Source organism: Dunckerocampus dactyliophorus, chromosome 4, assembly GCF_027744805.1.
Source record: "Dunckerocampus dactyliophorus isolate RoL2022-P2 chromosome 4, RoL_Ddac_1.1, whole genome shotgun sequence".
NCBI lineage: Eukaryota > Metazoa > Chordata > Actinopteri > Syngnathiformes > Syngnathidae > Dunckerocampus > Dunckerocampus dactyliophorus.
The window spans coordinates 833,197-846,371 of record NC_072822.1 but is presented as its reverse complement, the minus strand read 5'-3'; the positions used below and the strand labels follow the sequence as shown (position 1 = coordinate 846,371).

Sequence of the window (13,175 nt, the reverse complement as noted above, 5' to 3'; positions counted from 1 at the left end):
TCTCATGAATGTTCTTATGAATGTTCTTATGATTATTCCTTTGAATGTTCTTATGAATGTTCTCATGAATGTTCTTATGAATGTTATGAATGTTCCCATGAATGTTCTTATGAATGTTCTTATGAATGTTCTTACGAATGTTCTAATGAATGTTCTCATGAATATTCCTTTGAATGTTCTCATGAATGTTCTTATGAATGTTCTCATGAATGTTCTTACGAATGTTCTCATGAATATTCCTTTGAATGTTCTCATGAATGTTCTCATGAATGTTCTTATGAATGTTCTTACGAATGTTCTCATGAATGTTCTTACGAATGTTCTCATGAATGTTCTCATGAATGTTCCTTTGAATGTTCTCATGAATGTTCTCATGAATGTTCTTACGAATGTTCTCATGAATGTTTTTATGAATGTTCTCATGAATGTTCTCATGAATATTCCTTTGAATGTTCTCATGAATGTTCTTACGAATGTTCTCATGAATATTCCTTTGAATGTTCTCATGAATGTTCTCATGAATGTTCTCATGAATGTTCTAATGAATGTTCTCATGAATGTTCTTATGAATATTTCTTTGAATGTTATGAATGTTCTCATGAATGTTCCTTTGAATGTTCTTATGAATGTTCTTATGAATGTTCTCATGAATGTTCTTACGAATGTTCTAATGAATGTTCTTACGAATGTTCTCATGAATGTTATGAATGTTCTCATGAATGTTCTCATGAATGTTCCTTTGAATGTTCTCATGAATGTTCTCATGAATGTTCTCATGAATGTTCTTATGAATGTTCTCATGAATATTCCTATGAATGTTCTTACGAATGTTCTCATGAATATTCCTTTGAATGTTCTCATGAATGTTCCTTTGAATGTTCTCATGAATGTTCTTACGAATGTTCTCATGAATGTTCTTATGAATGTTCTCATGAATGTTCTCATGAATGTTCTCATTAATGTTCTCATGAATGTTCTTATGAATGTTCTCATGAATGTTCTTATGAATGTTATGAATGTTCTATGAATGTTCTCATGAATGTTCTTATGAATGTTCTCATGAATGTTCTTATGAATGTTATGAATGTTCTTATGAATGTTCTTACGAATGTTCTAATGAATGTTCTTACGAATGTTCTCATTAATATTCCTTTGAATGTTCTCATGAATGTTCTTATGAATGTTCTCATGAATGCTCTCATGAATGTTCTCATGAATGTTCTTATGAATGTTCTTATGATTATTCCTTTGAATGTTCTTATGAATGTTCTCATGAATGTTCTTATGAATGTTCTTATGAATGTTCTTACGAATGTTCTAATGAATGTTCTCATGAATATTCCTTTGAATGTTCTCATGAATGTTATTACGAATGTTCTCATGAATATTCCTTTGAATGTTCTCATGAATGTTCTTATGAATGTTCTTATGAATGTTCTTATGAATGTTCTTATGAATGTTCTTACGAATGTTCTCATGAATGTTCTTATGAATGTTCTCATGAATGTTATGAATGTTCTCATGAATGTTCTCATGAATGTTCCTTTGAATGTTCTCATGAATGTTCCTTTGAATGTTCTCATGAATGTTCTCATGAATATTCCTATGAATGTTCTCATGAATATTCCTATGAATGTTCTCATGAATGTTCTCATGAATGTTGTTACGAATGTTCTTACGAATGTTCTCATGAATGTTCTTATGAATGTTCTCATGAATATTCCTTTGAATGTTCTCATGAATGTTCTTACGAATGTTCTCATGAATATTCCTTTGAATGTTCTCATGAATGTTCTTATGAATGTTCTCATGAATGTTCTCATGAATGTTCTTATGAATGTTCTCATGAATATTCCTTTGAATGTTCTCATGAATGTTCTTATGAATGTTATGAATGTTCTCATGAATGTTCCTTTGAATGTTCTTATGAATGTTCTTATGAATGTTCTTATGAATGTTCTTATGAATGTTCTTACGAATGTTTTAATGAATGTTCTTACGAATGTTCTCATGAATATTCCTTTGAATGTTCTCATGAATGTTCTCATGAATGTTCTCATGAATGTTCTTACGAATGTTCTCATGAATGTTCTCATGAATGTTCTCATGAATGTTCTTATGAATGTTCTCATGAATGTTCTCATGAATGTTCTTATGAATGTTCTCATGAATGTTCTCATGAATGTTCTTATGAATGTTATGAATGTTCTCATGAATGTTCTTATGAATGTTCTTATGAATGTTCTCATGAATATTCCTTTGAATGTTCTCATGAATGTTCTTATGAATGTTCTCATGAATGTTCTCATGAATGTTCTTATGAATGTTCTCATGAATGTTCTTATGAATGTTATGAATGTTCTCATGAATGTTCTCATGAATGTTCTCATGAATGTTCTTATGAATGTTCTCATGAATGTTCTCATGAATGTTCCTTTGAATGTTCTCATGAATGTTCTTACGAATGTTCTCATGAATGTTCTCATGAATGTTCTCATGAATGTTCTTACGAATGTTCTCATGAATATTCCTTTGAATGTTCTCATGAATGTTCTTACGAATGTTCTCATGAATGTTCTCATGAATGTTCTCATGAATGTTCTTATGAATGTTCTTATGATTATTCCTTTGAATGTTCTTATGAATGTTCTCATGAATGTTCTTATGAATGTTATGAATGTTCCCATGAATGTTCTTATGAATGTTCTTACGAATGTTCTAATGAATGTTCTCATGAATATTCCTTTGAATGTTCTCATGAATGTTCTTATGAATGTTCTCATGAATGTTCTTACGAATGTTCTCATGAATATTCCTTTGAATGTTCTCATGAATGTTCTCATGAATGTTCTTATGAATGTTCTTACGAATGTTCTCATGAATGTTCTTATGAATGTTCTTATGAATGTTCTCATGAATGTTATGAATGTTCTCATGAATGTTCCTTTGAATGTTCTTATGAATGTTCTCATGAATATTCCTATGAATGTTCTCATGAATGTTCTCATGAATGTTCTTACGAATGTTCTCATGAATGTTCTCATGAATGTTCCTTTGAATGTTCTCATGAATGTTCTCATGAATGTTCTTACGAATGTTCTCATGAATGTTCTTATGAATGTTCTCATGAATGTTCTTATGAATGTTCTTATGATTATTCCTTTGAATGTTCTTATGAATGTTCTCATGAATGTTCTTATGAATGTTATGAATGTTCCCATGAATGTTCTTATGAATGTTCTTATGAATGTTCTTACGAATGTTCTAATGAATGTTCTCATGAATATTCCTTTGAATGTTCTCATGAATGTTCTTATGAATGTTCTCATGAATGTTCTTACGAATGTTCTCATGAATATTCCTTTGAATGTTCTCATGAATGTTCTCATGAATGTTCTTACGAATGTTCTCATGAATGTTTTTATGAATGTTCTCATGAATGTTCTCATGAATATTCCTTTGAATGTTCTCATGAATGTTCTTACGAATGTTCTCATGAATATTCCTTTGAATGTTCTCATGAATGTTCTCATGAATGTTCTTATGAATGTTCTAATGAATGTTCTCATGAATGTTCTTATGAATATTTCTTTGAATGTTATGAATGTTCTCATGAATGTTCCTTTGAATGTTCTTATGAATGTTCTTATGAATGTTCTTACGAATGTTCTAATGAATGTTCTTACGAATGTTCTCATGAATGTTATGAATGTTCTCATGAATGTTCTCATGAATGTTCCTTTGAATGTTCTCATGAATGTTCTCATGAATGTTCTCATGAATGTTCTTATGAATGTTCTCATGAATATTCCTATGAATGTTCTTACGAATGTTCTCATGAATATTCCTTTGAATGTTCTCATGAATGTTCTCATGAATGTTCTTACGAATGTTCTCATGAATGTTCTCATGAATGTTCTTATGAATGTTCTCATGAATGTTCTCATGAATATTCCTTTGAATGTTCTCATGAATGTTCTTACGAATGTTCTCATGAATATTCCTTTGAATGTTCTCATGAATGTTCTTACGAATGTTCTCATGAAAGTTCTTATGAATGTTCTTACGAATGTTCTCATGAATGTTCTTATGAATGTTCTAATGAATGTTCTTACAAATGTTCTCATGAATATTCCTTTGAATGTTCTCATGAATGTTCTCATGAATGTTCTTATGAATGTTCTCATGAATGTTCTTACGAATGTTCTCATGAATATTTCTTTGAATGTTCTCATGAATGTTCTCATTAATGTTCTTATGTATGTTCTTATGTATGTTCTCATGAATGTTCTCATGTATGTTGTCATGAGTGTTCTCATGTATGTTCTCATGAATGTTCTCATGTATGTTCTCATGAATATTCTCATGAATGTTCTCATGTATGTTCTCATGAATGTTCTCATGAATGTTCTCATTAATGTGAATAGTTCCATGACAACCGTGCAGATTGCAGCCTGGATGAAAAACATCTATTTGATTTTCATGATTGATATTTTGTTGTTTAATGACACTTGTACTGTATTTATTTATTTTAACATTTGAATAATTGCACCACTTTTAATCGTATTTACTTTATTTACTGATTGATTTATTTGCATTACATTGATTTGGATGGTTATTAGATTTGTTCTTGGGCGACCTATTTATTTGAACATTTGAATCATAAAAGTATTTTTAAAATGAATAAATGAAGCACATTTTTTTACATTCATGTATTTAATAAATCAAATACATTTTGTCATTTTTATTTATTTATTTTTTTATTAGAATTACATTAAATTTAATAATTGGAATTTAATAAAATATATTTCAAGTTCATTTATTGACTAAATCAAATATTTGTCATTTTAAAATTAATTTAATAAATGTTATGTATTAATTTCAACAATTTAATGAACAATTTAAAAAATACATAAATCAAATATTTCCTTTTAGATTCATTTATTAAATTTTTTAAAATAAATACAAAACTAAAATCTATTTTTATTTCATTCATTTAATCATAAAAATAGATGTCATTTATTTATTTGTATTTTATTTAGTTACATTACAGTTACGTAATCATTTATTTGAACGTGTTAACAAAGAAAACATAAAAAAAATGATGAAATAAAACAGATTTAGATTTTATAGATTGAATAAATCAAATATATTGTGTCATTTTTCATTTGTGCTACATTTTAATTAAGTCATGTATTTATTTCAACAATTAAAATAAATATACAAATACAATAGATTATTTGACTCATTTCATAAATAAAAATTGATTTAATGTTTATATGTATGTACTTTAACAATTAAAAAAAGAATATGCAAATAATATTGAATAAACTGTTTGCATTCATGTCATCGTTGCCACGTTAAAAATAAACCACCATGAGAATTCATGTATTCATTGGATTTTATTTGGTTCCATCATGTGACCTGAGAATGGCTCGCTATTGGATCTTCATTGCATCGCTGCACAACTGTGGGAAGTCCTCCTTGCCACACCTGACCACAGGCCATGGGGGGGCGGAGCCTCCTCTTAAGGCCCAGTTGTGCAGCCCTGCTGCTGACCTCTGACCCCAGCAGGAGAGAAGTCATTGAAGCTGCCCGGCGAGGTTGATGCCGGGAAAGCGGCCTGATGGAGACCATGATGCCTCAAGGGGCGGTTGGGGGCGTGTCCCAAGCAGGACAGAAGGCACCAAACAAACAATGTTTGCTCTCTTTTGTTTCTTTGGGGGCGTTTTCTTCTCCTCTTCTCCATCCTCATTCAGGCTCTTTCCATCGCCCCCACCGCCCCCAGGGCAGGGTGACAATGCCAACAAGCGGAACTCGGTGGGATCGCCTTCATTAGTGACGGCTAACTGATGAAGACTTTTGCAGAAGGAACTCGGGAACGTGCAGAAGACGCCTGGGAAAGATGTCACATGGTTGGCTTAGACGCCGCCTCCTGGTGGCGATGGCAACAATCACACAAGCACTTTTGTCCAGCAAAGTTTCAATCAAACAAAACATCTTCAGAGTGAGACATCACAAAGATCTTCCACCATGACCGGGTTCAGGTTCTGTTCTGTCGGGTTCTAAGCGTCACGTCTGCGTGCGTGCCCCCGTCTGCACCCTGCTGGGGAGGTAGAGGAGGAGGACTGTCCTTCTTCCTCCTGGCTCAGCTGGGACAGGAGCAGGTCCACACCCTGGACCAGAACTGCATCCAGAACCTTCCGCTCCTCCCAGGTGAAGCGGCCCAGGACGTGGCGATCCACCGACGTTGTCCCTGCTGGACGTCCGATCCCGACCCGGAGTCTGAGCATCACCTGGGTGGGGGGGACAGGGGTACGGAATGAGTGACCAGGGGTCCAATAGAACTGGTGCAGGCGTCCCCGATGAAACCTACGTCAGAATGAAGACAGGCGACGCAGGAACGAACTCCATTGTGACCTCTGTTGGGAAGAGCCAATCAGATTTCACTTGATCTTGATCACATGATCGGAAGACGCCAGCGAGCGTCATGACCCACCTGGCGCTGCCGCCATGCTTGATGGACATCTTGCCCAAAGGTTTGTCCAGCTCATCGTGGACCAGCACGATGTCCTCAGGACGGACGCCGTATTTGCTGGCTGATTGTGACAAGGACATCCGTCATGACTCATGTCCCGCCTTTCACCCAAAATGTCCCTTCTTTGCAAGGAAAATCTTAACCCTAATCCTTAATCCACCTAACCCTAACCCCAAGACCCCAACCTTTACCCCGAACATCTAACCCAAAACCTGAACCTCTAATCCAACCCCTAACTCCTAACCCCAACCCAGTTCCCTTCCTTTTGCCATAACCCTTATCCCTAACTTCTAACCCAACCCCAACCCATACCTTAACCCCTAATCCTTTCCACAAACCCCCAACCCCAAACTCAAGCCCCTAACCCTTATGCCAAACTCTAACTCCTTACCCATTTCCCTTCCCCCCAACCCCTAACTCCAACCCATTTTCCATCCCTTTCCCATAACCCTTATTGCTAGCCACAAACCCGAACCTGAACCTCTAACCCAACCCCTTTCACTCCTAACCCGTACCCCTACTCCAAACCCCAAACCCTAACCCGTAACTCCTAACCTATATCCCTTCGCCCTAATCCCCAACCTGAACCCCTAACCTACCCCCCCACCCTAACTCCAAGGTCACTCAGCTCCCTGAGAAGAAGCCAGAAAGATCAAAGAGCTCACCCGCTTTGGCCACCGACACGCCGTTGACGTTCATCAGCACTTTGGGGCGGAGCAACACCAGGCGCGTGCGTCGCATCTCTGACACGATGACATCACCGCACACCTGCTTGTCGCCATGCCAACGCTCGCCCAGGCCGAGGCGGGCGGCGAGGGCGCCCAGCACCGCCATGCCCACGCTGTGTCTGGTTGCCTCCATGCCCGGGTTACCCAGACCCACCATCTGCACGCACACACACTTGTAGATGCCCGTCCACAAAGATGAGCTTCCACTGTGGTTTTATTTCCACGGGGGCACCGGCCGCTTTCATGAATGAAACACATGACCAACGCTCTTTCCACAACCATCCGGAGGCGTCCGGTCCTGGCACCGATGGAACGGGCCTCCAGTAGGCGTCATTGTGTCCAAACGTGGCAAACATTGTGTTGTGCTGAATGTGATGTTGCACAAACACAACAAGTGAAGTCTTGTCATGCTGCACACAAAGCTCAAGCTCAGTGTGTGTGTGACAGTACTAAGCCCTAACCCTACCCTAACATGGTGTGAGGGCTTGACATTATGGACTAAAATCGTAAGAAAATGAGGAAAAAGCTCTTGAAACATACGCCGAATTAAGTATTACTGTCTACTTATCCTTGAGACACGTTGACATGTATTTTTATCACATGTAGCCTCTAATAAACACGCAGAAATGAACCAAATGGCACATTTGTGCTCGGTGTTTCGTTCCGACTCGGTCCTGTGAGCGCGGCGGGTGCTGTGGAGTCAACCCCCAGTGGCGTTTAGTTTGCACGCATGTTGACAGTGCCGAGTGGACGCGTTCAGCTTACCATCCTGCTGCGTCCTTGTGTGAGCGCTGGTGCTTCCGTGCTCATGCTCGACGCTGTCCACGACTCGCTCGGCCAAACCCGGCTTACAATTCTCGTCAAACAACGTTGCATGGTCCCGAGATAGCGGCCTCTTGAGATGAAACGCCACGAAAGAAAGGCAAATAGACTAAGAAAATAGCTGCTCATCATTCGGCTGACAGCAAAGTGGTAGAAAGGACCGCGGGTGTTGATAAAACATCATTTTCTAGCGTGTATGACTAGACTAGCTATGAAAGTTGACCTCCGTGGTTCGGTTAGCATACGGCTAATGCTAGCCAACAAGCTACATTGTGCCTACCGGGCGCAGAGGCGCTAACATAAAGGTATATTTAATAAGAAGGACGTTTGTGACATTGTGTAAATCGTATTAAGACTCATAATGTGAGACGATATTAACTAAATGCTTCATAGTTAACTAGCTAGCTAGTCTTCTTCCTGTCATTCTTCTTGTTTATGGCGGAAGTCAACGAGTTTCACTAAGACAAGCTTGAAGACGAGAATCCCACAGCGACGCCCGGCGGACACATTCGGAACTACAGCAAAAATAACTGCTCACTTTTTCACCCATTTGACAATGTTCATTATTGTACAAGTGCACGTGTAACACGGTGTTTGGAATATTTTGGTCGGCTAGAATAAGTTCAATAAGTTGATACCTGAATTGTTTTGATGGCCGGTGGGGTGGCTGGAGAGTGACCAAGAGTGACCAGGGGTGCCCACGGCCACCCCTGGCCCCCCCGTAACCTTCGCCACTGCTTGAGCTCACTTTTCCACCCACTCAACAATGTTCATTGTTGCACAGCTGCACTGTTTAGAATAGTTTGGTCAGCTCGTTAGCTTCATGACGTGGTCATAATATTAGGAGCAGCTCACAATATGACACATTTAAGGACACGAGACGCGGCGGCTGGTGCCAATCATGACTTTATTGCGGTGCATTTGGGGCCACGGCCAGCAGTCATTCTTCCGTCGGAGAGCAAGGAAGCGTCTCAGACACGGGCTGACACCTCTCCACTACGGCGTTGATCTCGCCCACGCTCACGCCGTCATAGGTGCCCGTGACGTACGTCCAGCGGGTGTCCCCGTCGTGGTTGGTGCGGCTGAGCCGGGCTGTGAAGGGAATGTCGGCCCTCATCTTCCTGCCGTCCATTCTGACGCTGCAAGAGAAGTTGGGCGGGACCAGCAGCTCCACGCTGACCGAGTGGCTGATGGCCTCCACCACGCTGGTCCCCTCCGAGAAGGTCACCGTCTGCTCCCTGGTGAAATCCACCGTCTCGGGGCCCAGGACGGGCACCTTGGCTTTCATGGTGGAAACGGAGCCGTTGCGGGTCTCCCTGCCGATGTCCCAGGTCTTCTCGGTGGCGCTGGTCTTCTCCAGCCTCACCGTCTTCTGCACGCCGCCGCACTCCAGGTTGGTGACCTTGGCCGTCTGCAGGGTCTCCGGAGGATGGTGGAAGAGCTTCATTTGGTCCACGGCGTATTCCACGTGGGAGATGTGCTGGCTGTAGGCGTCCCTGTTGATGGCCAGGACCTGGTACTTCTTGTACCAGTACTCGTCGCCCTCCCAGGGCAGGAAGAAGGCTTCATGTTGGCTCACCACCTTGCCGAGGCCGTACTTGTTCTTGCCCACAAAGATGTCCACGTCGCCGCAGGTTCTCACAGCGTTCTGAGGCACAGACCCGTACGAGTCCTCCACCCACTCCAGAAACTCAAAGTGGTCCACGTTAACCAGAACCTCAAACCCGGACGAGGCATACTCTTTGTCGGCGTAGGGGTAGCGGCAGAAGCTGCCTTTGGTGGCCGTGAAGAAACCCGCCTCGCAGTGGACCTTGCACACGTAGTCGGTGCGCTCTGCGTAGCCGTTAAAGATGGCCACCGCCCCGTCGGGCAGGGAGCCGTTCCACGACACCCATCTGAGGTTGCCGTGTTCTCCAAACACGGGGGCGGAGTCAAACGCCTCCTCGGGTTCTCGGGACTCCACAAGGACCGGATCCTTCACGGCCTCCAGTGAAGGGACGACTTCTCCCCATGCTGCTTCACAACGACACATGTTAGCATGGCTAGCTAGTTAGCTAGCACCTTATTTTCGTCTCTTTTTATTTTGTTATTTTGGTAGTTTTTCATGTAGTATTGCTTATTTAGTTATTTTTAGGTTTTTTTGCATGATGAATAAATATTTTGTGATGTTTTAATTTCATTTTTTATTTGTATTTTTATTGTTGTTTAAATGTTTTTAATGTTATTTAGTTAGTTGGATGAGGGGTCATTAGTTAGCTATTTAGTCAGCTGCTTTTCTATTTTATTGGACTTATTTTTCATTCAGTTCATTCAGTATTTAGTCTTTTTTTTACTTTGATATTTTTATTTAGTTTTTTTGTTTTTTTTATCTAGTTATTTTTATTTAGATCATTTGTTTTGGTTTTTTGCTATTACACAGATTGTTTTGTGTGCAATTTTTTACAGTGTAGCATGCTTTTATTAAAGCGTATGAACGCATTGTGTTCCGCGTCCCGATTGGCTGAGGGACTGTAGACCATCACTCAGCCTCCTCCATGCCGCGTGTCCTGGACAGAACAGAACGCCTTCATCTTGCCTCATCTACATCATCCTTCCATCGCTGGCAGCGTGGCTCTTTAGCGTCGTATGTTTGCAAGTTTTCTCGCCGACAAAATTCACAACGTCGACTAAACGCTCTGCACTGACAAAGACACCTGCAGTTGCACCCAAAAGGCAGAGGAAGATGCTAACCGTTGCAAAACAATGTTGGAATTGTGGACATGCTGAAGGAAGGTAGAACTTGCGCAACTGTAGGGCGCCATTACTTTTGCACTACTTGATTTAAAGCCATCATGGAGGAAAGGGGGGGGGGGGGGTACAAGCCTGAACAAGTCTTTAATAAACACTGCATCGCCGATTCAGCCCACGGACCAAGAAGTGTGAGCCACGCTTTCAAGGCCCTCAATAGGCGCAACATACATGTAGATATTTTCTCATGCTTGACAAAAGTGCATAAAGTGTGTGGTGGGGGGCTTTTACAGCCTTAAAACATATAGAATAAACGAAACAACATATCCTGTAAATGAAAAAAGATATCATGAACAAAGAAACATACTATACTTACTACGACCCCGCGTTAAATGAGGGACCGCTGTATTTTTAATGTACTTACTTGAATGTATTATTGTTTTACCTTTAAAATATTTGTAGTTATTTTGATATTTATTTATTTATTTATGAAATATATTAAATATATTTAAGTTTATTTTTTATGTCTTTATTTAGTAGTTTTTTTTGAAGTTGTATAATTAGTTTATTTCATGATTTAGTTGTTATTTTATTGAGTTATTTTTGATGCAATTATTGAGTTATTTTTAAGTATTTATTTATCCATTTTTAATTTGTTTAATTAGTTTGTTTTGTCATTGAGTTATTCTTTTATTTAGTTTTTTTTATCTAATTACTGACTTATTTTTAATGTACGTTTTGCTGTTGTTTAATTTGTTTATTTAGTTCATTATTTTGTGTTATTTATTTGTTATTTCCTTCATTTTATTTATTTTTTGTAATTAATTTTCATGTAATTTTGTTCGACTGAATGATTTTGTGAGTTTGATTTATTGTATATATATTCTTTTTTGTTGTGTATTTAAATAGTGACTTATTTAGCATTTCTGCAGTTATTTATGTCATGATTGACTTTATGACTTTACGATTGCTATTTAGGCATTTTTAAAATGTGATTTTTTGTTGAGTTAATGGTTTTTGTCATCATTTTTAAAGTAACTATTCATCATTTCGTCATTTTTGAAAGAAGTGCATGACTGACTATTGAGTTGTCTCTTTAATGACGTGGTTGTCATTCATGTTTAGTGTCAATGTGTGTTCTTTTAGGAAGTGACTACTGGAGGAAGCGGTGAGAGTCTGGATAAAGGTGGAGGCCGCGGGGTCATGTGACTCACCGGCCTGGTCCTGGTGTCGGGGGCCGTCAGGCGCATCAAACTGCAGGGTGGGACCGCACAGGTTGAGCAGAACCAGGACCGCCACAACTACACGCCTCGTCGTCATCATCTACACGCGCACACACACACGTGCACACACACACACACGTGCACACACCATACTGTAGGGCAGGGGGCGGGAACCTTTTTGGCTAAGAGAGCCATAAAAGCCACATATTTTAAAATGGATTTCCTTGAGAGCCATATCATATTTTTTAACGTTGAGTACAAGTAAATGTGGGCATTTTTAAGGAGGACCTCTAAAGTTATCCTTTTTATTAACATTGTTACACTGAAGCTATCCAATAATAAATAAATGACTTCTTACCATTAAAGCGACTTCTGGTGCTGCGTGCTTTTGCACCGTACTCCGTATCTTTTTCTTTTTCCAGAATTAGCGATCTGACTATTTGATTTAAGGAAGGGAAGTTCATGCGAATAGGCTACCGCATTATCCAGTGATAATCGAATTTTGGTGTTTGACCCGGAAAATATTGGAAGGACAGCTGGCACTGGCTCTGGCCACCCGCATTGTGGTAGAAAATGGATGGATGGACTAAAATGCATAACAAAGTTTTATATTTTGAGTGTTATTTTTAACACTGTGATTTCTGTAATGTACATTAAAAGGTCAGCGAACAAAAAGCCAAAAATACATTTTTATCGTGTTAAGACATGTTTGAGAGCCAGATGCAGGCATCAAAAGAGCCACATCTGGCTCCCGAGCCATAGGTTCCCTACCCCTGCTGTAGGGTCTTTTTACAGAAAGCCTGCAGTTCTCTGCGGAGCCGCGAGAGGGCAGCAAAGCTGTGAAGAACTTCGCCCATCTTGCCTTTTAGCGGCCAAACGTTTCAAAGATGAAAACGTTTTTGATGCTTTTTTTTATGATGATGATGATGATGATGATGATGATTGGCTGCACCCGCTTCACGGATTTCACATGTCACGCTTCTTTTTCAATCTTTTCTGAGCAAACGTGAGAGAAAGCAGAAAATGTCTTTACCTTGACGGGTTCCCGCCGCTGAGACGCCGCCGCCGTTGCGCTGAGCTTGCTTTTAAAAGCTGGGGGGGGGGGGGGGCACTTATTGCCCCCAATAAAGGCGCGCT

At 39.7% G+C, this 13,175-nt stretch overlaps 2 protein-coding genes across 2 annotated transcripts; both read right to left on the bottom strand.

The window, feature by feature from the left end:
* Positions 1-5,389: 5,389 nt before the first annotated feature.
* On the bottom strand, positions 5,390-8,537 carry ptrh1 (peptidyl-tRNA hydrolase 1 homolog). The gene is made up of 5 exons (XM_054773598.1): positions 8,032-8,537; positions 7,204-7,423; positions 6,500-6,599; positions 6,377-6,422; positions 5,390-6,296 (listed from the first exon to the last, which is right to left on the bottom strand). The coding sequence occupies exons 1-5, from the start codon at positions 8,218-8,220 to the stop codon at positions 6,066-6,068; spliced, it is 786 nt and encodes a 261-aa protein (XP_054629573.1). The 5' UTR covers positions 8,221-8,537; the 3' UTR covers positions 5,390-6,065.
* Positions 8,538-9,028: 491 nt separating this feature from the next.
* Positions 9,029-12,135, bottom strand: LOC129179398 (natterin-3-like). Its single transcript, XM_054772600.1, has 2 exons — positions 12,030-12,135; positions 9,029-10,101 (listed from the first exon to the last, which is right to left on the bottom strand). Exons 1-2 carry the CDS (start codon positions 12,133-12,135, stop codon positions 9,029-9,031), a joined length of 1,179 nt encoding a protein of 392 aa, XP_054628575.1.
* Positions 12,136-13,175: the final 1,040 nt, after the last annotated feature.